The 27,718-nt window shown below is 40.8% G+C and overlaps 1 protein-coding gene across 1 annotated transcript; it reads right to left on the bottom strand.

Moving 5' to 3' along the window:
* Positions 1-11,932: 11,932 nt before the first annotated feature.
* On the bottom strand, positions 11,933-27,718 carry C1H3orf85 (chromosome 1 C3orf85 homolog). The gene is made up of 4 exons (XM_073328817.2): positions 27,602-27,718; positions 17,226-17,362; positions 16,040-16,125; positions 11,933-13,050 (listed from the first exon to the last, which is right to left on the bottom strand). Exons 1-4 carry the CDS (start codon positions 27,669-27,671, stop codon positions 13,008-13,010), a joined length of 336 nt encoding a protein of 111 aa, XP_073184918.1. The 5' UTR covers positions 27,672-27,718; the 3' UTR covers positions 11,933-13,007.

Genomic DNA, 27,718 nt, shown 5'->3' on the forward strand with positions numbered 1-27,718 from the left:
TAACACCGTCAAGCACCCACACACTGAACCCAACAACTGAAATTAGACCAAAATATTATTGCTCACAGGAGACTAGACTACTGTATTATGCACCACAGGCGGAGAGTAGGGGGAACCAAAGGGACTTTTAAGACAAGAGGACATTAATGTCATAGATTAGAGTGATTTTCTAAAATGTGTAACCTGGCAAGATTATTTTATAGGTATTTAATATCCTATTGGGTTCTGCAGTTATATCTTGGATCATGTCTCTCTTGCATCAGGACACACACAATTAAACATTTGCGAAATTCAATGATCAGTAGCAGCATCACAAGAAGTGGCTAAAGTTTTTCCAGCTTCCCTGTAATGAAGGATTTTCAGAACTGTTCCAGAAAATTTCTGATATCAATAATGGCTGCAAATAACTTCTTGGCCTTGAATTATCTTGAATTTATTCAATTCAGGACTGTCAGATGTTTGCATTATAATTTTCACAGCATTAGAAATTAGAGATGGAAAATAGGTAGTTGACATCTAGTCCATTCCCAAAGCAGGACAGTTCCTTAAATCATATTCCCCATTGTTTTGTTCACTGTATGACTACAGATGTATTAGACTAATGTAGGAAAAAGAATAGGTACAGAAAATGAACTGCACAATATGAAGGTGAAAGGGCCGTGCAAGTTGATGGAAGTGGTTGGGTTTAATTTTTATGCTCGTGGCAAAAGATGACAGGCATGTTATGAGGACCAGACAGAGACTTTCTTAAATTATGTAAGAGTGACTTCTATAGGCAAAAAAAGAATCATTGACAAGGATGTCTACCTGTGTCTTCACGGGAGAAACATAACTGCTGTGTGGGGCATCAAGCTTGAAAGATTAAGGGGTTATAAGTGTGTGTTGTGGGGGAATGGAGGGTCTTTCGAGCTTGGATAGGAAGGTGAAAGATTCTTCATTTGATCTCTTGTTTATACTTATTTAATGTTCTGTTGGGTTCTGAGATTATCAATCTTGTATCCGATTGGGAAGTTAAAAGGGGGAGAGAAAATGGATTGAATATTTTGAGGATTGAATAGACTGTCCTTTTTTTACTGGCACTTGTGACATTTGCTTTTATTGGGCTGGAGAAGGGGAAAGAGTTGTATCTGGCTGAGAAGAAGCTAAGAGTAATGCATCAAACAGTAAAACACTGGAAAATGAGATTTGTGCAACAAAAAAAGCCAATTAATAGCTATTGTCTGCTAATCCTAGTGGAATAATTAGCAGAACAATAGTAGTTAAGATAATTTCCCACTTCTCCAGAATAATAGGATAAGTGACTTGATATTTGTTTTAGAATGTCTTTTCTGTAGTCTCATGCTGCTCCTCACAGGTTTTATGTTAGTCCAGAGTGCAGAAACTATGTGCAGATTAATAAAGGAAACTGCAGTTGAGAGAAAAAATGAGGAACCAAAGGGAAGTTGCACATGTTAGTATCACTAAATGTTGTTTTGCCATGATGTACATCCCTAGCTGGGATGATTTAGTTGGTGTTGGCCCTGCTTTGAGCAGGGGATTGGATTAGATGACCTCCTGAGGTCTCTTCCAACCCTAATCTTCTATGATTCTATGAATAGTTGGCAAGAGTAACGAAAGTGGGTGTTCTTTACCTTGAAGGACTTCCCCACTTTTTGTGTTTTGGCTCTCGATAATTAGTTTAACCTACTAGCAGTTGGTTTTCAAGTGTTGAGAACAATCCATGTTTCCCCTCAAACTTTTCAAAGTTGAGCCCCTTTCAGAAAATTGTAATCAATTGCATCCCTCTTTCTCTATGTGTATATATACACATCTATAATACACACAGAGACTTACACATTATAATTTATGCCATTTGGGGACATGCAGTAGTAGAATAGTCCCACATGGAGCAGGTCTTTCTGTCATGCAAGTCAACAACAAAAAACCTCATCAAACATATTCTTCATTGTCCCACGAAAATGGGGCACATACTGCTTCGTGGTTCTGAACTGATATCCATGATCTCCTATTTATCCACAGAACAGTCAGTCCTTCACCTCTTCTGCTGAGACCGTTCCCACAGAACAGAACTAATAGGAGCAAAGTTACAGCACCATCGCCTATGATGGCGTAACCCTGTACTGTAGATAAGCCTACCACAATGGACGAACACCACTGTAGGAACTCCATCTCCCTGAGCAATGGTAGCGAGGTGGACAGAAGCATTCCTCTGTCGTCCTATTCGCATCTACACCAGAAGTTAGGTCGGCATAGTTACAGCACACGAGTGGATTTTTGACACCCTTCACCATCACAGCTGTATGGACCAGGCCTGAGACTGCCAAAAAGGGTGTCAGTTTTAGGATGACTTCTGTGTTGTAAACATCTGTCCCCATAGAAACTTAATGGTTAACACACGTTTATATCATATGAGGGGTCATTAAGCAGACGTTTATAACCTGGAGTCATTATCAAACTGGATTTGAAGAATGTGGCCTTGATGATGTGAAAGAATCTGTATACCATTTCTATATCACCCCTCTCATTTACCTCACTTAGGCTGTACTCAGCTCAACACATGAAAGAAGGAAACAAAATCCAGCTTTCAAATTTAAATGTTTCTAGAAGGGATACTTAGCTCACAAGCTCTTTCCACTTCATAGATGGAATCCACTTGCCAACAGCAGGAAAGGGAGGTGGTGGAAACAACAGAGAAGGAGCGGTTTACTTACCTTGTACAGTAACTGGAGTTCTTTGAGACATGTATCCCTAGGGGTGCTCCACATGAGGATGTGTGCACATCTGTGCACTCCTGACTGCAGATTTTTGTCAGCAGTGTCTGTAGGTCCATGCCTGTGCCCTAGATGCCCCAGCACTTCAGCACAAGGGAGGGGCGGACCTCCGCCCCTGAAAAGGAAGTTCTTTGGGGAAGGCTGGAAGACTGCAGCAAGAAAGCTTGGTGCAGGACAACTGTTGCAGCCATGGAAATGTAGCTGTGTTAGTGGCATCAAGCAAGTCCTGGAGAGATGCCTTGGCAACTGTTTGGACTTCTGTAAAATGAGGGTCTGAAATTGTTCTCTCTGAGCCTGAGGCAGGTGTTCAGGCTGAGAATTTATAGTTTTGTAAAATTCTACTTCACCATCAGGACTAATAATTAGCTACTCTGGATTGCAAAGATTCAGAGGAGTAGGTCTTGCAAACCAAAAGTCCAATCTCTTTAGCTCTTTACCTGATAGTGTTGAACAGAACCAATGTCTGTTTCTTTTGTTAGTGGCCTCAACCACCAGAGAGCTGGATGAAGGGTGAGAGAAAAAAATACTCTGAGCCGCTGGGTGGAATATTTCTTGTCAGCCCATTTGCACATAGGTGGGATGGGGGCTGGAGTTTGCCACACTGTGTGTGCTGGGACCAAGAGGCATCATTAATAGGCAGAGCAACCTTACCCTGGGGAGATGTATGGAGGATGTCCAACAAGGAATACTGGGGTTCCTGTATCTCCTCTAATGGAATTTGTAAATTGTCCACTACACATTTTGTCAGGTCTTGAAAGGCCTTGAAATAATTGGGGTAAGAGGTGGAGGAGCCATGACAGCCTCATCTGGTAAAGGAGGACTTGTGGAAAGGAGGTGTTTCTTCTCAGCTGGTTCCTGCTCCTCCATGGGATATGCCTGAGGTTCAAGGCTCAAGGGTACTGGTTCTTCAACTGATGTGCCCTCTTAATAGATGGGACCCTGTACCACCAGTTGCCATAGGGGGCCCATGGCAGTATGCCCACTGAGGTGGAGCATAAGAGAAAGTGGGAGGGCCCCAAAGTTGTCCTTGCCATGTTCTCTGAATACATCTTGTACTGGGAGTTTGCTCCTTATGTTGACTATCAAGGGAGACAGGCATGAAGGTGGATGACCCTGTATGGACACCTCAGTCATATGAGCTGTCATCCCCCATGTCCATCGGAAAGGTGGAAAGTGCTAGTACCAGAGGTCAAGTAGGAACTGGATCCCAGAGAGGACCTGAATTTGTATCGGTACTGAGGTTTGATAGCTGCTTGGCTGTGAGGAGGTACCAGGAAATGCCGAGTCAGTACCATCTTGAAATCTCTCTCAATACCCTCAGAGTCTGCGTCGGGACTATGTCTGTACCAGAGGACAAGTCATCATCCAAGATGATAGGGACAGAGGTTAAGCAATTTATGAAAATGAGTCTGTACCAATGGAGAGTGTCTTGGTACTGCTCAGTAGTGGTGATTCAGGCTCTTCCAGAATGCAAAGGTCCTTGAGAACAGGAGCCTGGATTGTACCAGGGACTCCAAACAGGGCTCCTCAGGAGTACTTGTGGCAGGTGGTAATGGAGACGGGATTGAAGAACAAACAGTGCAAGATGATGATTTTGTCTTGACGTTGGAGTCCCCATGCTTCGAAGGCACTGAGCCCAGAGCTAATGTCAGTGACACCCTGGGTCTGCAGCTAGTTGGTCTGCAGCTTCTCTGAGATGAGAACCCCAACGGTACCTGTAACTGGACGTGAGGTCTCCTGAGGGTCACATTACCAGCCCAAGAGGGTCACGTTACCCTTTTTTCTTATCCCATTCTGGACTATGAGGTCTTTTCTTCTTAGAGGGTTTGGGTGGTGCCACAGAGTCCCCAGGGTCTTTGCTTACTGCCAGAGCAGAGGTAGTTGGCAGATTTGATGTACAGGGGGATGATTCGGACCCCACTGGTCTCAGAGAGCATTCCGTTGATAGGCATGTTAGCCTGTCTTCCCTCAAATTCTTAAATCTGCTCTTGAAACCTGAGCAGACGTTATATTTAGAGGGGATGCAAGACTCCCCAAGACAGTGGAGGCAGCTTGAATCTGTCACTGTGAGGAAAAGACTTACGGTGTATCTGGCAGGGTTTGAAGCCAGGGGTCTTGGACACAACCCAGACTCGAGGCCATGGATTGAAGCCCAAAGAAAAAAAAAATCAAAGCTCAGATCAGACCAAAAAAAATAAGGAAGGGAAGGGGTAAGCACTCCACTCCCAAACTTCAAGTCACAGGATCTGTGAGAAGAAACTGGAATGGCAATGGGTCTGTCCCTTCCTATAGTGTGTGTGTGTACGGACACACACACACACACAATATAATAATCCAGAGCACCAGAGTGTCTATGGTGCAAGCACAGACACACAAACATGGCTGACACAAATCTCTGGTCAAGATTGCACAGGTGCCCACACATCCTCACATGGAGCATCCACTGAGACGCTATTCAAAGAAGAATCTAGTTTTTATTGCAGCTGCAGGAGGCAGTGTGTTTTGGGGGGAGGGAAGGGGGGTGTAATAGTTTTAAAAACTGCCAGGCTGATTAGTCTGACTAGGGTATTGATGTCAGACTCACACACACACACACGCCCCTCGAGTTTTGGCAAACTAAAGTGGCTGCTGCGTATGTTCCCATCATCAATCAGGGAAGCAATAGTCTGCTGAAAAGGGCAGAGAGGAATTCAAAATGTATTTCTAGAGCAGTGGGAAAGTCTTCAGTAATTACACTTCAGCTCCCATTGTGCTGTTTGCGCTGAACCTCAGACATGTTTGACATGGAAAATAGAGCTGGGTGAACTAGTTCTAATAAAATTAGAACAAATCCAAACCTTCACTCCAAACTCAAACTGAACTTTTGAAATTAATGTATTAAAAATTACTTGTCTTTTTTTAAAACCTTTCTTATGGCAGGGAGTTACCAGAAGATGAGTTTTACATAGTTTTACAAGTTCTTTTTCTTAGTGTGTTAGCAAGTTTTTACACATGAAAGAAATGCTATGGTGGTGGTTTTTCTGATGCAGCTCTTTGATGATGGATGGATGGCAAATAATCAGGCTCTCTGCCTTAATCTGTCGAACTGGAGTTGATTCTTGAAGTGGAGTTTCTCCCTGGAAACCAGACATTTAAGTTACTTGACATCTTCAAGAGAGGGGATTGCTGTGTTACAAACTGACCAGGTATGAACACCAGTAAATTGCAAGTAGACCCAATCACTTGTTCCTATATTCTTCCAAGCCAACTGAGTCTGGGAAGAACCTTGTCACTGTATCTAACTCTGGGCTAGACTCCTGGGCATAGGCCTCTTGTCTGAAATGCTTCTCTCCAACTGCCCTAGCCCAGAAGACCAATGCCTCAGACCTCCTGAGCCCCAGCATCCCTTACATACATTTCCTCAGAGTTCCACCTAGATTGTGGATACTGCGTGGTTACTTGTGTAACCTCTTCAAGGATGATGTAGCAGGAAAGCTAAGTACGCAGACTTAGAAGTGGAATTTCTTAACCGTATTGACTTTATTTTTTAAACACTGGAGAGTTGCACGTCTTTGAAAAATAACAGACTAGAGAGGCACTCTCCCGTAGTCTGAGCTCACCCTGTCTTGTGAGTTTGTGGTTCATCAGCATTTCAGGCGTGGAGAGTTCCTCCTGCCCACTCTCTACTACATATCTATCTTGTGCATCGTAATGGTCAGCCCCCTGCACAGAGCAGAACTCTGAGTCCCTATTTAAGGGTAATCTCTGTGCCATGTGCTCAAACTGAGATGTTCGAGACCCACCAGTCATGTTTGCTATTTGCCCTTGTAGGCCGCTGTGTAGAGAGATCATTGTTACAAGTACACAGGCCAGCAGATTAGTCATTGAAAGTTGATGGCCCCAGATTGAAGTCTTGATGACTTCAGCGAGGTGTCAGATGTCTATCCCAAGCAGGGCAGCTGTCTGGAATGCACTGTAATAGGCTGCCACTGGGCAAGTCCTAACCAGTGCAGCCCCTGTGCCAATATTTTCAACACTGGTACAAAACAGACAACACAATTTGATAGTCATATCCCACTCCATCACAACCTGCATGATATTTGTGACCACCTCTGTTTCAGGACTGGTGTATAAATGTAAATAAAATATGCAGATTCCATGTCCCTAACTTCTCCTCCAACATGAAGTCAACCTGCAAGGCCTTAACTGCTACCACCCAGCATAGGGACAACAATGACTTCCATTTTCATGCACTTGTATTATCCAGGAAGTCAACAATTTTTGTTAAAGATTTTGGTCTAGTGGATAATTCCAAGAGAGTCCCAAGCCCTTCTGTGATAAATCATAATCTTCTCTGATATGCTGAAGAGAGAGCTGGGTTATCTCCTTTCATTAATCCTACTTATGGTACACAGCACACTGACTAATTCTGTTATCATTACTAGTGTAATAGGTAAGTACACTGCTGTGTGATTAAATTGCTCAGCTTTCCCATTACAAGCCTTGAGTCAAAGAGCATAGATTAATGCTATCACAACAGACAGAAGAAAGGCAGACCTTTACAGCATTACTATCCAAACCAATTTACTGGAAAACAGTGCTCTGTGTATGAGAGCTTTACACTGTTGTATGAAGGGAGAGTGATAACAGCCCTGCTTTGGAGGAGTTCAGCTGTGCAAGACTGCAGCCTGGCTGGACTTGAAGCAAACTCTGAGCTTTGCTTTAGCCTAGAAAGGTGGTGTGTATGTAAGCACCATAGGCCAAGCTTGTACATTCTATTAATGTATAATAAGAGGAGGGAAATTATTAAATTATTATTATTATTATTAATTAAATTAGTCAAAAAGGCAAACCTTGTTGAACAGAGACTTTTCCTGATGTTGTAACTTGGTCATTTTTTCCATACGTAGTATTTTCTCTTCCTATTTTTGTAGCTAAATATTGACATTAATCAATGTCATTAATGAACTACATAGCATAATGAAGATCAGTCATGGAGGCTGGATTTTTGCTTTGCAAGCCACATAGGCCATTGGTGTTCCAAAATCAAAAATGGGATTGGCTTGGATCTGGTTTCCATTTCACCCAAACCACAAATGTTTGGGTTGTCAAGGAATGGGGTGGGGGGAGTTCTTGTTTTAGCTCATCTCTAATATGTGCCCTATAATAAGAGGATATGCAATCGGGCAAGTTAATACAGTGGGGGGGGGAACTCTTAGCCTTGAGAATTCCCCGATACTTTCCTTGAGTGGTGTTGGTTGTTGGTAGTGTCTATCGCAGTGCTATCCCAGATGTGTCAGATATTCTACAAACATAGGAAGTCAGTCTATGCACTGAATGGCTTACATTTTAATATCTGTATCTTACCATTGCACAGTATGGTTTTTGTTTTGTTTTTATTGTGTCTTGATGATTAATACAAATCAGTTCTCATGCAGGTGAACACCGACACATATGGCAGCAAGCAGGTGTGTAAATGTGAACCTGTCCTAAATGCTAAGACTGAAAGGCGTGTAAGTCATGAATAACTTTTCCTGTTATACCTGACACTCAGTCGTTCCAGCTTTTGTCATCTGATGTGGCACATGCACTATCGGATTATTCTGTCTGGAAAGCAATGGCAGGCCTATTCATCCTCTAGATGATTTATAACAATCTAGGGGTACCATTTTGGTGCAGTCCAAAGGTAGTCTTTGCCTGGATGTTTCCAGTGGTTCGCCTATGTAACTAGTTGTTGTTAATTATTTGTATTATACTAGTCTGTAGAGGCCCCAATTGAAATTGAGGCCCCATCATGGTAGCTGCCATATTTATACATAGGAAGAAATTGTAACAACTGAATTGTAACAATATTTTCTCAAGACTTTCCTTGGGAAATTGTGTTTTTATCATAGAAATCTCAGTTATGTTAACAGCCAATCCAGTCATCATTGAGGACTTTCTGGAATATATTAATTACTGGATTAGGTTAAACCTACAGTCTAACAACCACTGAGGGACCCTCTCTCCAGGAGGCTGGCTTGTTGTGTGATGTACTAATGGAAGGAAATGGAAACAGATCAAAGCATACATACAATAGCTGCCTTCAAGGTTTTTTTTATATAAATAGTTGTGCTGACACAAGCTAATAACAATACTGTCACAAGATAATGTGACAGTAACATGCAGAATCCATTATTTTCATTGGACACATAATGACTTGTAGTGCTGCTAGACACTGAATGATCTCACACTGGCAAGATGATTAATTCATGTCTGTGCTACTCTGGCACTGCAAGGCTTTCTGTATTTAGACATAAGCATGCCTGTGCATGGTTTGGCCTGCTGCAGCCAGGGTGTCCAATTCTCAGGAATGATAGAACCAGCTCTTTAAAAGCCAATAAAGTCCTGATGCTGCAGGACTTGCAGTTGGTGGGCTCATAGGCCTGAGGAAGCCAGAACACTACACACTTCGCCCTGGGCCTCTGAATGTTTCAAAATCCATGTGGATTTTAAAACATTTGCTTTGTACATTTAATCTAATGGCCACTGTGAAGGAGGGAAGGGAGCTGCCACCTTGGTAAAGGTAGGAAACTGACCTTTACCCCTTTAAAAAGTTTCCCCCTTATTTCAACCTCTGTATATTTCCTCAGTCTAGTAACCAAGCAAAATAACCTTAGTCCCAACATCATACTCCACCACTACACTCCCCGAAACTGCAAGTCCTTTTTTTCCCCTTTTTACAATCTTGACAGGTATTCCTCTGCTTAAAGCACTATAAATGTTGCAAAACTGTAACATTTCAGAACATTGTGCAAAATAAAATGTAAGGGTAAAATTTCCTTTTGTGTGTCAGTTCCCCTGCATTAAATGTTTGTGAAAGAAAACTAGATGTTTATTGGTGGTCCTATCTAAAAACAAAACAAAGGGTTCATTGGTATTATGCAGTTATCTGCCTTCTGATGTGCAGCAAAGCAAAAAGTGGATCAGATAATATCCATGACAAAACACAGGAGTAGTATTCTGGCACATACACTCACTGACTCTTTAAGTCAACTCTCTTCTGGGCTGCACTAACTAGGAAATGTAACACACTTCAAAGACCAGATCAAAGACATTCATGGCATTAGTATTTAAAAGCAGCACAATGCATGCCTGAAACACAATGCATGCCTCAACTATGGCACAACCGTATTTCTATGGAAGGCTCATTCAAATCCTAATGCACCCAATTTCTAAATTGTAGAGATGGGACTAATTCATTATACATTTTTGTTCTAGACCAGCAAGTGGCAATTTCATTAATTTATATGACAATGGTTACCCATAGAAACCAGCGAATAGACTACCACTGTGCACCATCTCCTTTTTCCGATCACTGTTCAATCTCATCCTGTTCTCTCGGATTGTGTATCACACACATGTTTGGGTAATGTTTTATAAATTATATTCTAAGCTGTGTGACTCTTGCACTGTACAAAGCATTGCAACAGATCAGGCTTTGGTTGTTACTGTAATATTGACAGCAATAGCAAGCACAATTGTAGCCTTCCTTGTGCTAGATCCCACTAATTGGCTGTCCACAAAGTCAGTCATGACTTGGAGAGATCAGATCTCTGGTTTGAGAGGAAAGCTCACATGCTCACTCAACCCTTGCTGAGACTGTCGGAGTAGGGACTATTGGCAACTGGAGTGAGGTCGTCAATGAAATCTTGTCTGCAAGCCGGAAGTAAGTGGCTGAATAGGAAGTGTGACTCCAGGATGGGTTTCTTGTAGTTCATGTTAGGGAAGGAATCATTGATGTCCTTGGTTCTATAATGCTGGAATAAGGAGCACATTCAGACTCCTCCTCCAGCTAATTGCTTGACATAAAACCTAATCTTTGTGTGGATCTGTAAAGGAAATAGATTCAAAGCGAAAGTTCGAGTTAAGTAAATATTTTGCTATTATCTGAAAAATGGCTCGTCTAGCAGCACAGGGTCCTTCTAACACCATGGTGGGACATGGATTTAGCCTTGACCCAAAGGGAGAGTGACATCTATTGCATCCCCACACCACACCCCATTTTGCACCAGCCAGTTCTTCATGAGAGATCTCCCTATCCAAGCTACTCTCTATTTCACTGTATGTTGAAATAGAGATGTCTTCAATAATCTGAGGGAAGTAATTGCTGTAATTTGTTTTTCAAGATTCTAATTGTACATGAAAAATGCCAGTTTCTCTTCATGATGGATGACCATATTTCAAATGTAGATTACATCTTTTTATTTGAGCTACCAGCCTAGACACTTCCAATTTGTGATGAGATTGCTAAACTTATTTTTGTCTCTAATTTGAATGGTTCTGGCAATACCCTGACTGGTATATTTAACCAGCCACTACTAAATTGCTTTGAATACAGTTCACTCTTGCTGTCACTGTCATTGCAGTTAATAGCATGAGATATATTCTTTAGATGAGTATCTTGTCACAGACATTTTGGATCAAGATAGGGACACTAAATGGTATATGTAAAATAAATGCATCAAAATGAACCCTGCTATATGTAGTTCATGACCAGGTAGAAGCAAAAAGTCACGTTCAGCTATCAATTCCATTTGTGATTAAATTGAATTTATGCATGTCTGCCTTAGCATGGCATGGGAGAGACTTTTTTTTCAACATATACTCATAGTTGTGGCCACATAACACCTTCCAACCCTAGGTGACTATCGGAGCCTTAAATGCGAACTTCAGTTGTTGTTTTAATGGCTACCTTTGTTACTGAAGAAAGAATGGATGGTAGTGGGCTGAAATAGTTACCTCTACTGGCCCATCAAGTCAACAGTTCTAGGGGCTACTGCCTAGATCGGTGGCCAAGAGGAGGAGGCAAGAGAGAAAGCATACAATAACCAGATCACCTATGAGAGACTAATGAATGTAATCGTTCTTTGGTTTTTCTCTACTGGTGTTTATTTCTTGGCCTTTTCTTTAGAATGAATGAAATGTTGTACTGATGATTAATAGTGTGAATGAAGTCATGGTATTGTAAGTGATAAAAGAATCAGATGTGTGTTTTCAGTCCCAGTCTAATAAAAATCTGTCTAACTGAGAAGATCAAGAACTTCCAGTGGGAACCCAGTTGCAGTTTATAATTATTTTACATTAAAAAAAAATTACTCAGACAGTAATGCAATAGAAAACACAGAAATGTTAAAACGGTCTTTCAGCTTTAAAAGATTTACTATTTCCTTTAGAGTTTGCAGTCACTTCACTGTAGCTCTGGGTCCTTGTACCTATAAGAAAATCCCCAATACATATAATCTGCTTTATTAATCCAAGGAGGAAAACTAAATCATCACAGTAAAACCACCCTCCTTCACGTATGCTATTCTTCTTTTGGCCAAAAAGCCTGAGACAATACATGTCCTGATGGTCAAGTAGTTTTGGCTGATGGACTGAAGAGAGAATTTGAGACCTGTGACGGAAAATGCCTTGTCACTAGTCACATCCATGTTAAACAGGGTGCTGCAAATAAGTGTCTTCACTGATGACAATTGGTGTCCTGTAAGTAGAGAGCAGCTCGCTCAGGTTATCCGGACTTCAACCATTTTGCACTTTAGAGCTCAAGACCAATACTTTCAATGCTGAAAGCAGAGTTTTGGAGGTAGTGAAGTGGAAGCTGTATTCTAAATCACCTAATGTATTGGTCACAATATTAAACGTTCTTGCTTCCTATGGTGAAAACTAGAGCTGACATGATTTTCACTATCCTCAAACACACACCCAAAGGGGGGGGGGGAGTATTTCTTTTTAAAAATTTCCTTTGAAATTTGGGTTTAGCAAAAAAAATGGAACACCAAAATTTCAGTTTTCAGTAACTAAAATGTCAAAGTCTTTAGTTAAAGAAGTGAAAAACATCCAGTTTTCAGTTGCCAGAATGACAACATTTATTTAAATGGACTATTTTGTAGGAGTGGGAAGAGGGGGAATCCATTTAGTCAAAAAAGAAAAGAAAAAACAATTTTTAACCTGTCCTATTAAAACACTATGGATGGCTTGTCATCTTCACCATTTACGTTCAATTTAGCATGATTTAACATATTTTTTACTTGATGAATACAAACTATTGACTTTGTGGGGCTACTGTGTGTGTTTCAGCTTTAGATGTCCTAATAAGGTACAGAACAAAGTAAATGTGGCTGTGGCAAATAGCTAAAAGTGCAACTCCTGGATAAAGATCCTCCCATACAGTACATTGGCAGATACGTGAAACTGCTTAGGTTTAGTTGTGTTTTCTTATCTGCTGCTGGAGGTGAGCCCCAGATTCCTAATGTGGTCCCTAAAAAAGAAGAAATAAGTGATATTAGGAAGGCTCTGCTGAATTAATTCAAAGCTGTCTTTTCTTTAATATGGAACTGTGGGGAACACATTGATATTCTCGAGTTTCAAAATTTCAATATCTGTTCTCTCATGTGCATGCCTAAAAGCATCGGAGGTTAATTTGTGTAGCATTTGCAGTGTACTGGGCAATTAAACAGAGATGAAGGTAAATTCCTGCCCTACAGAGATCACAATTTAAAAGTAACATCCATTGAAGTCATTAGAAAGAGTTCAGTGAGAACATGCTTAAAAGAGTTTACAATCGAAAATATGGGTTCTGCCTGCGCATAACGTAGAACCATCAATGTATTGGTCTGTGCGTATAGAGTGGGTCTTTTGAGGTTCATAGGAATTGCCATGCCACTGGACTCATGTGGCATACCTAGTCCTGTAACTTGCTGAACATCAGCCAGTATCATAAGCTTCAAAGGCATGTGCAAGTAGTAGACACTTATGATTAGGGCCCTACCAAATTCATGGCCACGAAAAACTCATCACGGACCCTGAAATTTGGTCTTTCCCCAATTAAATCCGTGGGGTTTTTTTTGTGTGCTTTTACTCTATACTATACAGATTTCACAGGGCAGACCAACGTTTCTCAAATTGGGGGTCCTGACCCAATAGGGAGTTGCAGGGGCATCACAGAGTTATTTTATGAGGCATCATGGTATTGCCACCCTTACTTCTGCGCTGCCTTCAGAGCTGGGTGGCCACAGGGCGGTGTCTGTTCGCTGAGCTCCCAGTTCTGAAGGCAGAGCCCCGTCACCAGCTGCGCAGTTTAAGGGGGGGCAATACCATTCCATGCCACCCTTACTTCTGCGCTGCTGCCTTCAGAGCTGGGCAGCCAGAGAGTGGTGGCTGCTGACTAAGGGCCCAGCTCTGCAGGCAGCAGCGCAGAACTAAGGGTAGCAAGACCATACCGTGCCATCCTTTCCTCTGTGCTGCTGCTGGTGACAGCTCTGCCTTCAGAGCTCGGCTCCCGGTCAGGAGCCACCGTTCTCCAGCTGGCCAGCTGTGAAGGCAGCGTCACCGCCAGCAGCAGTGCAGAAGTAAGGGTAGTAGTACCGCAAACCCTACCTACAATAATGTTGCAACCCTCCTCCCCGCCCCCACACACGCTTCTTTTTGGGGTCAGGACCCCTACAATTATAACACCCTGAAATTTCAGATTTAAGTAGCTGAAATCATGAAATTTATGAATTTTAAAATCCTGTGACAGTGAAATTGACCAAAATGGACCCTGAATTTGGTAGGGCCCCACTTATGATTGGAACTAGTCGGGAACTTTCCATCTGAATGGTTTGCCAGCAGAAAAGGTCCTTTTCACACATTCAGTTTTCCAGGGGAAAACAGATTTTTCTTCCACATCAGGAAAATTGAAATGACTCTGCCCCACTTGTTCCTCTGGAAGACTCTGGTCAATTTTTCTTTCTGCCTGCAGGAAGGAAGTGAAATTGACAACAGCCTTTCTGCCAAGCAGCTGGGAAGCTTCAAAAATTCTGTTTTGTTTCTCCCTAAACAGAACTTTCTGGAAATCCCTTCTTGTGAAATGTTTTTTGACTTTTTGTTCCAATTTGTTCCAAAATAAATAAATTGTAAAAAAGGAAGGAATTTCCATTTTTCAGCCAGCTCTAGTTATGATTAGCCTGGCCCCAGAGTAGATTTCTTCCTAGTGATTTGAGCCCTGATATTGGAGGGTTTAAGCTTTTTATTAAAAATCAAAGTGTTTTTGTTTCTTGTAGCGCTTGTCCCTATTCAGGGTTTGGGGTCCAGTTGTGCTAGGCATGTTACAAACACACATGAAGATACATCAAAATAGTGGCAGAACTGGAAATAGAGCAATTGAATTCCCACCCACCCTCCATTTTTGATTTCCCACCACTATAACACACCTGCCCATGTAGTCTTTTATATTAAAAAGTCTAGAAGATAGGCCATACGACTAAATTGGAGACATGGATTCTATTCCCTCCTGTATCAGTGACCTTGAGCAAATCACTTCACTTCTCAGCCTCCACTTTCCTAAATGGGATTAATATTACCTCCTTTGTAAAGGTCTGTGACATCTACCCTTGAAAAGCAATCTGTACAGGTAAAGCATTTATTATTCTTGTAGTACTATACATGTCAAATGTCATTGTTATTTAGAGACTGTTCCTTACATTTACTGTAATCACTAAAAAACTGAAGTGTTCACCTTAACATTCTCCTCAAAATTTTCACATGACAATTTGAGACATGGACTTATTGCATGAAATTATCAATCTGTAAATACTTCCATGTCTATCTTTTTCTCCATTTCAATCAATCATGTTTTTATTCTACACTGAATACAACTGCACTACTTGCACCCGATGAAGTGAGCTGTAGCTCACGAAAGCTCATGCTCAAATAAATTTGTTAGTCTCTAAGGTACCACAAATACTCCTTTTCTTTTTGCGGATACAGACTAACATGGCTGTGAATATGAAATCGCACTACTGAAATTTATACAGGAAGAAACTGTTCCTTCCTCCCTCCTTTCATTTTCTACAATGGGCTGCTTTCTATCAGTATTGTCTGAATGGTGTGTGTCGGATCCAAAGTCAAAGGTCACTTCTGCGTGCTTTGTTTATTTTATTTCTCAAAATGTAAACAAAGCCCATAGAAAAAGCTCTATGCCTTTTAAAACTCTATTAGACTAACAATATCATTATAACTACCCAGCAGCATTGATTCATCATAGTTAAATTCAAAACAGCCAGTAAAATTAGTAAAGCCCCTTTCACTCCAATTTTCAAAAAAAGAGTTATTTTCTAATCACATCTCTTGCAATTAAAACACAGGGAAACTCAGCACAGGATAATATTATACCATTAGGATCCTTTTGTGAGTGCTATTATCTCCTCCATCAATTATTTATACACATCCTTTTGTTAAGGTAGGTACTATCTTTAGACAAAACTCACCGGGCAGTGGCAGGACCAAAAGCAAAAGATCCCAAGTCCATGTAGTATTGATTTGTGGTTCTCAAAGCCGTCCATAATTCACTAACCTGAAGTAGAACAAAATGGCTGGTGTTACTGAATTTGATACAACCTCAATAGACTACAGGTCTTTTGGTAGAACCATACCTAACCTGAGATGCGAGTCATGTTCAAATAGCTTTTGTAGCATGGCATAAGTTGCTCAGATAATTATATAGGAGGACTCAGATGGATCCTAGTTCTGAAATTTTAAATCATGCATTAAAAGTGTAATGAGCCACAGCCACGGGAAAGCTGTGTAACCAGAAGTGGATCCGATTATATAACTGTAGCATAGCTTGCTGTTTCAAGTTCACACACAATAAATCACATGCAATCCTGAAGCAAACTTCCTAGTTTCATACTAAATTAAGTTTTGCCTCCACCCTACCATAAATAAGAGTCCCCTGTAGGACCCCTGTATATACAGTCCCCTGGGAGGGCGGGGGGAAAGGGAAGATTGCGGTCAGTACTCAAGGCATGAGACGAGTAAGGCCTGGGTGATCACCTAGAAGTCAGGATGGAGAGGAAAGTCATAGATTTTAGCAATGTTGGCTCAGTGCTGATGAGATTTGATAACAGCTTGGCTCCTGGAGCAGAAGGAAAGAAAGTTTGAAGATCAACTGTATTACAAGCCTGGGTGATGGAGTACAGGAGAATTGTCAACAGAGATTGGAAGCCAGATCGAAAGGAAGGTGTGGATGGTGAATGTAAGCTTGCAGTAGCATTGTCTGTGCCATAGCTGTGGCTAGAAGCCATCTGTTTTCAAGGCTTTGAATCCAGCAAAGTTTACCAGAACAAGATTAGTGTGTAGTGAGGTGGCAGTGGTGGTGGGAAGTTTCACTTTACAAACCCTTTATTGCAAGACCAATTGTGCAAGATTATACTGGCCAGATCATTATCTAGCAACTTTACAATTCTTAGAGGCATGAATAAGGAAGCTATTGACTATAGTATAAGAGATTGTAACCATGAACTATTCAGCCTAGTACTTTTCCAGGAATGAGTTCAGTAACAATGGAATTTTGGTGTCCCTTTAAAAGCCAGTACCATATCTGCAAACAGGCAATCAGATGGCAACATATATACTTCCAGTCTCTTACATAGTGCAAAGTTATCAAACAAATACCTGTTCAGCCAGAGTGTAACCCCATGCATTCTGGCTGCTGCTTGGATCCCAATAATTCTGAGAATATCGTGTTTGTCTTTTAAGTTGTATAAACTCATTTGCTGCTTCTTCAGATACAAACGGCGCTCCCAATACACCTGAAATGGAAGTGTTGCAATGTCATAATGTTTGTCAGTTATTTTAGAACTTACACTTCACAGAGATTTGTAATCATGTGTCATTCCTTCACAGAACAATGTTAAACCTAAACCAAAGTATTAGAGCTCGTTCAAAAGGAATATTTGAATCCAAATTAAGCCACAAGTTTAGGATTTTGTAAAAACAAGATTTTACAAACCTACATCCTGTAGAAGGGTTTCTGCAAGTTTTCATTGAAATCCAAATAGGAGAAGTTATTTAAAAATGAATCACTCCACTTTATTGTGCGTGTAACACAAACAGTCCACCAGGGAAAATGAGAAAGGGGAATTGCTTAAACTGATCATTATCAATTCTGAGAGAAATACAAAACATAAAACATAGCTAGCAAAAAGTAATCTAGACTTTACTAACCCTTTTCTTTTCGGGGTGTGTGTGTGTGTGTGATTTTTGTGTTGATTTTCATAAAAAAATAGACAATAATAGTACAAAACCAGAAATGATTTAAAGTTTGTTTGTTTCCAAATACCACACATTTCACAGGCTAGCTAATAAATTACACAGTGTCACAACATGTCCAAGTTGCAAGACCAGATAATACAAAATACTCTTCTTCTCCCTCCATGCCCCTCCTTCCTTCCCTCTTCTGCCTTTTCATGTGTCTTCTACTATCCTTTCTCTTATTACTCTAATTATTAGTACTATAGCAAATACATGTGTTCTCTACTCTTGCCATCTAGGATGGGCAGGGGTCAGTCACAGGGGATGGCCCTGATCTCCATCGATGGTTCCATGGAAGCTACTTGGTGAATGGGCCTAGTTCATAGACAGAGAGGTGGTGTGTTTCTGGTCTTGCTCTCAGCTTGTTCTGGGGCGACTTTTCAGTCCCTCCTTGATGCAGGCCATCTTCTCTGTGAAATGAGAATGCCTCTCAACAAGAGGGGTTCTCAATTTGTCTCACTATTTCCACCTTAGGTCTGGTCTACACCTAAAAATTAGCTCAAGCTACCTTTTGCTCTGGGCTGTGAAAAAATTTTTACCCTGTGCAATGGAGTTAGGTCATCCTAACTGAAAGGTGATGGAGTCATCTGTGAACTAGAACCTGCTTAAACCCCATGTGTTGATGAATCATTCTTGTGGTAGGCTCCAACCAATCCACAAGCCAGGTGCCAGTCTAGTGTCTCTCAGGGCGGGTATATAAGCCTCACAGGAGAAAGAGCAGCTCAGTCTGGTCAGTGTCACTTCAAGGCTTCAAACTCTCCCCTGCCTGATAGTAGTAACAGACTCCACATGCTTTAGCCTGTTCCACCCTTGTTCTTACTCTGGTCTTGTTCCAGCCCCACTCTGTACTTCTGATTCTGGCTCTAAACCCTGGTTCCAACCATAGACCCAGCTGCCATGGCTCTGACCATCCCCATCAGTTTCTGACACTAACCCCCACTGTAGATGCAGAGAGGTCAATGAAAGAATTCTTCCACTGAACTAGCTCCCACCTATTGAAGAGATGTATTAACTACATAGACGGGAAAACCCTTTCCGTCGATGTGGGACGTGTCTATACTACAGTGGTATAGCTGCAGGGTTGTAGCTGTGCTGCTGTCGTGTAGACATACCCTTAGGTTTTCTCTTTCCCTCTGCCAGCTTAACTTCAGATCTTATGGCCTGTGTATACAAAAAAGTTGAGTTTAACTGAATGTGTTATTTTAAACCACTGTACTTAAACTGCTGCAAACTTGTCTGAACACTCTTGGTTTAAAAACTGAAATAAAAAAAAATCACTCAAACTGAAATAAGTGTGTCCATACACAGGATTGCCCCCATTTAGCTAAAGGGGTTTAAAATAACACCTTATATTAAACTGGTGCTGTTGGATCATATTAAAGAAGTTCTGTATTAAAATCACAAATGAGTTTGATTCCCCAGAGTTTAAATTCCAGGGTATTACTAATTAAGAGGTCTCTTGGTTTTTGGTACTGTTTCTCTCCCTCTCTGTGTGAAACTTGCAAGCTGCTAATTGTGTTAGTACATTCTAAGACAGAGTCTGTTCTCAAAGCAATTCACACAGAGAGAGACTCAAAGCAATACTCTAACAACAGAAACAGCACCCAGAGACTCCCCGCCCTTTTGTTGTATTAACAATTGTGATTAAAATAGAGATAGAGGATGTATGTGGATGGATGCTTGGTGTGGATAATAACTGAATGATCAGGGAGGTGCCAGCCTAAGAATCCAGTGTCCATCGGCTGAAGAAGGCATCAAGTGGAAATAACCAGAGGACCCCCTGGAGGGCAGGCTGGAATCCACCCAACAGCCTCAAGAATGGGAGAACCAAAGAACAAGATAACATCTTGGAGCCGTCAGGAATGTGCTATCTGCTGATTGATTCAGCAACAGCATGATGAAGCAATTCCCATAGACTGGCATAGGAAGAAATTCCTATAAAAATAGACTCTAAAAAGTGAGAACTTTGGGGTCTGATTCTGCAAACCAACTTCCAGGAGCATCAGATGAGCATCTGACAAGGCCCTGCTCCCTCCTCATGTCCACGCCACCTGGCCAGTGGCTTGGCATGAGCAACTCTAAGGCTGGTAACTATGATAACAACCTTGCAGAACGTGTGTGTGTGGGTGTGTATGTGTGTGTGTGTGTGTTTGTATGAATGAATGTGTGAATAAATATGAGATTGAATGGAATGTTGTAGCTATAACTAACTGCTTACTATGATTCTTTCTGTATTCACAATAAATGTGGTATTTTGCCTTTTTCCCTTTAATAAGATCCTGCTGGTTTTTATTTTATTGGTACAACAGTGCAACTTCTGCATGTACACAAGACTGTAGATTCAAGCAGAGTTCTGTACTCTTTGCACATTGCATCCAGTAATAGGAGTTCCGCAGGCCAAACTATGGAATCACTGACATCTATCCACCCCCATGGCTTCCACTGAGTTTGTACAGGGAGACTGATTTGAACTTAGTAAACCCATATGTTGATTATGCACAATAATGGATAGAATCCAGCTCACTCCTTCTCAGAAGTGTCAGTTCTGCTGGGTTAACCAGAGTGAAAACCTTCATTTGTCACTATCAAGACCTTGTACAGGGAACAGATTTGTGGAGTAAAACGGCTGCTTATATTTACAATGCTGCTGCTTTTCAGAGCCAAAAAGTACTTGAAAACTAGATCGGAAAATTGAAGAGAAAATGTCATTGTTCATACAGAGGCTAGCAAAATGGGGCCCAATCTGGCTGTGATCTTCAGCTATTGGAATATACATGTAAAATAGTAATAATACTAGAGCAAACAATTTTGCTTTGCCAGAAAGATGGACTAGATATCCTAACAGGTCTTCTCGCCAACGTTTGATATGCTTCTTATGCTTTGCTTGCTCAAACACTAGAAACAGGAAGCAGAAATTCAGTCATCTTCAAATAAAATTACTCTTCAGTTGACCCAACTGTGCAGATGAACTAATGCATAATTGTCTTCGTTTTAAGCATAAAATGCTGTTTCTTAGGTGACTACGAAATAGCTAATTATTCCTGGGTTTCTGAAAGCAAGAAAAATTCCACAGAGAAATATGTTCTGCCTCTGTGCATGCAAGTAACACTTGGCTGTTCCAGAGTTCAAGAAATTCAAACAAGGCTATTTTACCAAGAGTGTAATATTTCTTAGTCAGCTTACTATGAGCTTCTACCGAGGCATATATTTTCATTTTTATTTTTTTTTTATATTGAACATATTTTGCAAACGTCATTACTATTCTGTGGTGAGACGCTTGAACTTTGGTCAAAAATAAATGCCATAATGTCCATTGCCGCTAGCATAAGACTTAACCTTTTTCATTGAAAAAATATAGTTAGTTGGGATCACCGATGTTGCTTAAGTTTTGTTGCCGAAGAGTACTTTGGCCTTGTGACTGCTTGGTGAGTTACCCTAAAAAGCATAAACAGAGTAGCTGTAATTTTTTTCTTCAAAGAATGAGCACTAGTAGCTACTTTGTGGGGCAGCGAGGTTCTAGCTTGGCTCCGCTGGTGGCAAGTGCTATGTTTTAAAGGTATAAGCTTAATTTTTTAATGGATACATATTCTTCCTAGACTGCACCCTTGGCCAATGGGAAATGCCATTCCATGAGAAATGTATTCTTATTTCCTCATGCAGAATTAACCTGTGCAAGAATGAATGGGGCACTTCACTGAGAAATTATATACACAAAAGGAATTTTTTGACTGTCTGTAAACAGGCAACTGCACACAGTGCTGTTAGAGCAAAGAGAAAAGATGGTCTTTTGGCTCAGACACAGAACTGGGAGTCAGAAGATCTGGTTTCCGTACACATTCTGCCTCCTAACACCCTGTATGATCTTAAGACATGTTCCCTAACCTATGCCTCAATTTGTGCTTCTGTAAAATGGGTGTAATTCCTCTCTTCTTGTTGAACAGCTTGATTTAATGTTTATAAAAGAATTTAAGATCTTCAAATAATTTTTTATAGATGCACGGCTTACCTAAGAACTTTCTGCTGTATGCAATTCCGCATCTAGCAGCACCCTTGCACCAAAATTAGAAGAGCAGAATGTCGGAGCATCCAGCTGCAAGACTGGACATAGTTAGCCAGAGCAAGTGTGATGGATACGAGTCAATGAAATTGTTCACAAAGCATAATAGTATCCTTAGGGACACTGAATATTGAAAGTTCCAGTGAAACAAAGATAAGTCAGTGGTAAGAAGGTCAAACAATGTTAGATATGTACGTTTTTACTCTGTTACTGTTTCTTTTTTCCCTCTGGATGAAAATATTATGTAAGAATAATATAGAGTCATGGCCAGAAGGGGAAGATAAAAGGAACATCTTTGAGGAGTGAGCTGCTGTGAGGATTACAGCAGCTGTTAGTTACCAGGTGGAGTGTTTGATTCCCTGAATATATCGCTCACATTTTTGGAAGACTTCAGTAAATATTCTTACACCTAAAATGAATCTTTTTAAAGTCACCAAGTCATGCTTGGTGGCTTAGTTTTTATAATCACGGTCTGAGGCAGAGAGTTTCGTCTTCCCTGGAGATATAAACAATAGTTATCACTATTGTCCCAGTGTCTTCAGAGCATCTCATTGTGGATTAGTGAAAGCTGGCACAAGATTAAATTTGACCGTGAAGAAATGTGACATTCCCCAGGATACAATCTGGACTGCCGAAGAGCTGTGTCCCCTCAGTTCTCCAACATGGGGTGCCTTTTACATTGCTTCGCTGTGAGAGCTGCCACTCCTGGCCTTTGTCACACACAGCCTCTAACATGGAAATTACTCCCAGCTGAGTTACTTGAGTGCTTCTAGCCAGCCACTCCTGAATTGTATTCCAAAGTGATACCAACAAATTTCCAGTCTCAGACTTGTCTCCAGAAATATAAGTCCTTGTACAGCTCTTTCCTTCTGGACAACACAAGCTCATAGAAAGTCCATTAATAAAAAATGATATGCACAAATCCTGTTATCTCAAGAGGAGGTTCCCAAACACTTCACTCCAAACACACACAGGTTTAGATAAACCAAGTTTATCTAACAATAGAAAGATGGATTTTAAGTGATTACAAATAATGAGCCATAAAAATTAGAATTGGTTACAAAGAAATAAAAGGTAGAACACAAACTAATATCTAACTTAACAAGCTAAGTGAATTTAAAGCTAAAAGGTTTCTTTCACCACATATTTACAGCAGTCTCGCTGGATCTGTCAGCCAGGACCCCACCCCCAGTTCAGTGATGCTCCTTTTGTCTCTCAAATGTTGTTGATGCCATGAGTAGAGATGAGGGGAGAGAGAGGATTTGTGTCCTCTGTTCCTCATTTTTATTTCTTTTCCTCCACTTTGAGAATCATCTCCAGCTGGGGTTCAGGGATAGCCAATCTGTTCACACAGGAACCCCCAGCTATTCCTTTGCCAAGATATAAATGTCTGGTTAATACCATTCTTCCTGCCAAACAATGGCTCCTTACCTACGTGATAATCCATTTGATTCTGTTGACACCTTGCTAAGGCATCACTTTTCCTTTTGTCTCTGAGGAATTGGTTTGGGCTGCTTCCCCAGATTTGGAATATGCCTTAGTAACATCATAAAGTAGAATCGTATACTGTTACATACAATGTTGTCACACATATTTTACCAGGACAATATCGATCATGAATGATGAGTTTTCAAATGATACCTCACAAGGCATACTTTGTACAAAATGTATCATAGCATTGTAAAAGTGGTAAACACAATAGTACAGTCTGTCACAAGAGAATCTGATTGACTCTTGTCATCTCTGTTCAATCAGTGAATGTGTACTCAATCCAGCCTGGAAAGTCAAAATCTTGGCTGTGGAAAGGAAAATTAATTGGATTCAACTACTAGGATGCAATCAACTGGTACAGTGAGGCAGGTCAAATATGCAAAGAGGGTAAAATTAACTTGAGTGTAGCTCTTAGTTTAACTTGTGTTTAAACCCTTAACACAAGTCATGAGTGGGACTTTAAATCTGCTGCACAAGAATAGATTTCAGATAATGACTGCCAGTTAAGCACAAATCCCAGGAGTGCACACAGGAGAGTTCCTTTTGTTCAGCTGGTGGATCTCCAGGCTACCAGGATCCCAGTACAACTATAGTAATATAAGGAAAGACTTAAGAATAGGTGCTTAAAGTTCAACTCCTGAGCCTTGTTAACACCTATATAGATGGTGTGGTTTTTCTGAAGTGCCGAGCAATAGGAGCTGCTGTGTGCTTAACACTCATGGAAAAATCACCATCTATGTCTAATTATAGACCTGGGATCCAAACATTACCCACTCTTGAAAATCTTGACTATACAGGATGCAGCTCCCCAGATCTTAAGTCAGCACTAGTATTTCACTACTAATGGGAAAGCTTCGACAATTGGGACTACATCTATCCCTTGTGGAACTCCATTGAAGTGAAGGATTTATTTTGACCATTGATATTTACCCCATATGTTTTAATCTTTAAAACAATGTGGCGATGAGTACCAATGTTTCAGTAATTGGTTTCCATGCACATTAGCAAATAAAGCTACTTTTTCTTCCCTTATTTTCTGATTTTGCTCTTGTTTTTGCATGTCTGCCATTATTTCAAAACCCATCAGTAGTCATGTCCAGCAGTTGCTGTGGAGCCAATCCTTCTCTTTTTGTGTAGTATTTCTTTTAACCCTCAGCTCTGAATGTGCCTGGTCAGAATGTCAGATTCAAAAAGCAGACTTGTCTGTGATATCAGATATTCCAGCTAGCACTGCCTGGATTACAACAGCTGAACTCTCAACCTCTGACCCTTTGGTCCTGTTAACGTTGCTGATGCTGACGTGTTGAGTACTTTGAAAAGGTAAACTGAATGTTTAGGGATGTTCCCTAAAGTTAGAATTGAGACAAAACCATATCAGAATCTCAGCTTCAAATATTGCCACACACACAAAATGTACTGAAGATTCAAGAACGTGGACCAGAATTTTGCAACTTCAAACCCATTGTGATTTGAAATCGTTTCAGTTGTCCTAATCAGAATAATTAATTTCATACTATGTGCTAGATACATTCATGACAAACATGAGATGGGGTTTGATAATGCTCCCCAGAGTCAAGAGAAATCTGGATTTGATTCTTATCTGTAGTCATTGTCAATTCCTCTGAGAGTTTCTGAGGGCTTGGAGCAGTATCCTGAGCCCTTTGGAGAAATATAGAAATTGCTGCTTTGGTAAGAGTTTGTCTCAGCTACATACATTAACTATGAGCGATCATGTGAAACTTCATGGAGATCAAAACTTGCTGATTGGACATGACCCTTTTCAGGTACAGGAAGGCGGTTGCTAGAGGATGCATTTTAGGATTCCACAGACTGCCTGTGAGTTGCATATTACGCACCCTATGTTATACGTTGTGATTTGAGATCATTGATCAAGTGTCAAGATATACAACTAAGTTTTGATCTGACTTATTGTAAAATTGGTAACTTGTAAACATTTGCAATATATACCTCACAAAATATAAACATAGGCCAAAATGTTAGTCACTTATATCAATATTGAAGAATCCAAAATAACCAAAATAATTCACTTGGAGCTGTGGATACTCGACAGCTCTGAAATACTGGCCTTTCTTCTTAGGTGCCTAAACATGGGTAGAGGCACTCAAATTTTAGATGTTTGGCCCTACTTGTTTGCCATAGTTCTAACTATGACAGCCTCATTTACTTTTGTCCTATTCTTGATTTTTCCAGCATCAGGTCACACAATAACTCTGTGGTCGAACCAAGCCTAGACCCAAGGCTTCAATCACTATATAACACACTTCCCAAAAATGGGGGGCGGGGGGGTGCTGCTGGAAATCGTTTGAAAGGATGGTGAAGTGTAAGGTTCTAATCAGCAAACCCTGTGGGTCATGTTTTAATCCCCACTGCCTTGATTTTTACTGAAAGACCCTTCATAGCTAATGAATGGCTGAACTGAACATAACCAGTGATCAAAAGAGGCTGTAAGAGCCTACTAAAATTAGTTGTAAGGAAAGCCTGAAAAGAGCACAAATAAGGGGGTTGTGAAAGATGGAAAGGAAAATGAGAAAGGGAGAAACAGCATTTCTCAAAAATTAATATCACAATGCTTTATTGCTCAATAATCTTGAGCTAAACTGAAAGTAGGTTTTGTGGTGGGCTTTAATGTGTAGGTAAGTGTAGTGCAGGTAGAAGGAATAGCACCCATGAAAGGTCTAAAGCCCCCTACTTAACCAACATCTGTTGTAAAGTTTGATTAAGAGGAGTACTAAGTGCAGAGCAGACCAGATCAGTGGAATGGGTGAGGTCCTATCAAATCTTGGAAAGCAAGAACTCTAGGTGCCTCTCCCCACACCTCACATGCAGAGAGAGGCGCAACATTGCCAACATATCCAGTAGGGATGGGGCACATGCAGGATATTCCTCCTATTCCCCTCCCTATGGAGCACTGCTGCAGTAAGTCCATGCATCCAAGGGACTTTGTAGGAGGGACAAGGAGCTTGGCCAAAACAGCAGTGGGAGGACTTAAGAAATAGTCTCACTCTGTGACAGGTTTCCCCTTCACCACAGAATCAAATATTGTTTTAAATTATTGCTCCCCCTCTGTCAGGTGTTCAGCATGTCTCTCTAGGCCTTTCAAGAAGAAAATTTGGTCTCAGCACAGGTCTTGAACCCAGACCTGAGTTCTGATTAGAATCTGAGTTCTAATCTCAGCTCTGACACAGATTCCTGTGTGACCTTGGGGGGATGTCACATCTGCTTCTGTTTTCACCATCTGTGTAAGGTTATTTAGTTCATGAGTCATGAGATGGTTAATTAGTTCATGTTTCCTAAGTGTTACATTTTGGTTAAGCTGAGACAAGTCCCAGTGGCACAGTTTCTTTATTGTCATTAGATACAGTTGGTTACATTGGGCTCCTGGATCAACAACTTTCGAAAATACTTGGGTTGGCAGTTAATACATTCACATGCAGGGGAACATCTCTTTATGTAAGGGATTATCATAAATCTCTACTGTTATATCTGGTTACTGACTGTGGAACACACCAGTCTTAAAGCATGTATGATATTTATGGTACTAGCCTGGGTTTAGCTGAAAAGTGCATCATCTTAGCCATAGTGACACTTGACTGCAACTACAGTTCAACTTCTGACATTTTAAAAAATGATTAGCGACTTTAGGTGCCCAGTTTCAGATACCTTTCAAGGGTCTAACATTCAGAAAGTGGTGAATATCAGCCCTCTGAAAACTAGGTGCCCTAAGTTGTTTCAAAAATCGCAAGCTACTTATGTCAATTTGGACCAGGTATGCATATGAGCTATTTGTTTTCTCAATAACTAGTAAAAAAAAATAAGGTAAGAATAAAGTTTACAGAATTATTTTAAAAAATAATAAGCATTTAGCATTTCACAAACCACCCATTCATCCTCAGAAAACCTCCTCCAGCTATGTAAGCAGTATTATCCCTGTTTTAAAGATGGAAAAGCGGAGAGAGGCTAAATGATTTGCCTAAAGCCATAGACAGAGAGCACAGTCAGGATTCTGTCTCAGAGTTCCTGTTACCTACTCTTGTGCTCAACACCAGCCCATGCTCTTTCTGCTGTACCCTCCGGTCTTTTAGAACATAATGCCTGCAGTGCAACTTCTCCTTGCTAACTACTTCGTCTGAAATAAGACCATGACAGGATAACAGTACCAAGTGCTTACCTGTAAGCAGCAGAATGGACACAGCAACTTGCACCATTTTAAGACACATCAAGTGCAGTCTGGAAAGCATTCTTCTTGATTATGTATGATATTCATGCAGCTTTGTACTTTGCTATC

The sequence above is a fragment of the Lepidochelys kempii genome, chromosome 1 (genome assembly GCF_965140285.1).
Source record: "Lepidochelys kempii isolate rLepKem1 chromosome 1, rLepKem1.hap1, whole genome shotgun sequence".
In the NCBI taxonomy this organism is placed as follows: Eukaryota; Metazoa; Chordata; order Testudines; family Cheloniidae; genus Lepidochelys; species Lepidochelys kempii.

Bases quoted from the DNA above. Each gene is read 5' to 3' on its own strand.
- C1H3orf85 (XM_073328817.2), bottom strand. From the start codon at position 27,671: ATGCTTTCCAGACTGCACTTGATGTGTCTTAAAATGGTGCAAGTTGCT. The intron at 16,126-17,225 runs GTATTTGTTTGA...GTTCTACTTCAG, and splicing joins GTTACACTCTGGCTGAACAG to GTTAGTGAATTATGGACGGC. The intron at 13,051-16,039 runs GTGAGTTTTGTC...CTTCTTTTTTAG, and splicing joins TTTGGTCCTGCCACTGCCCG to GGACCACATTAGGAATCTGG.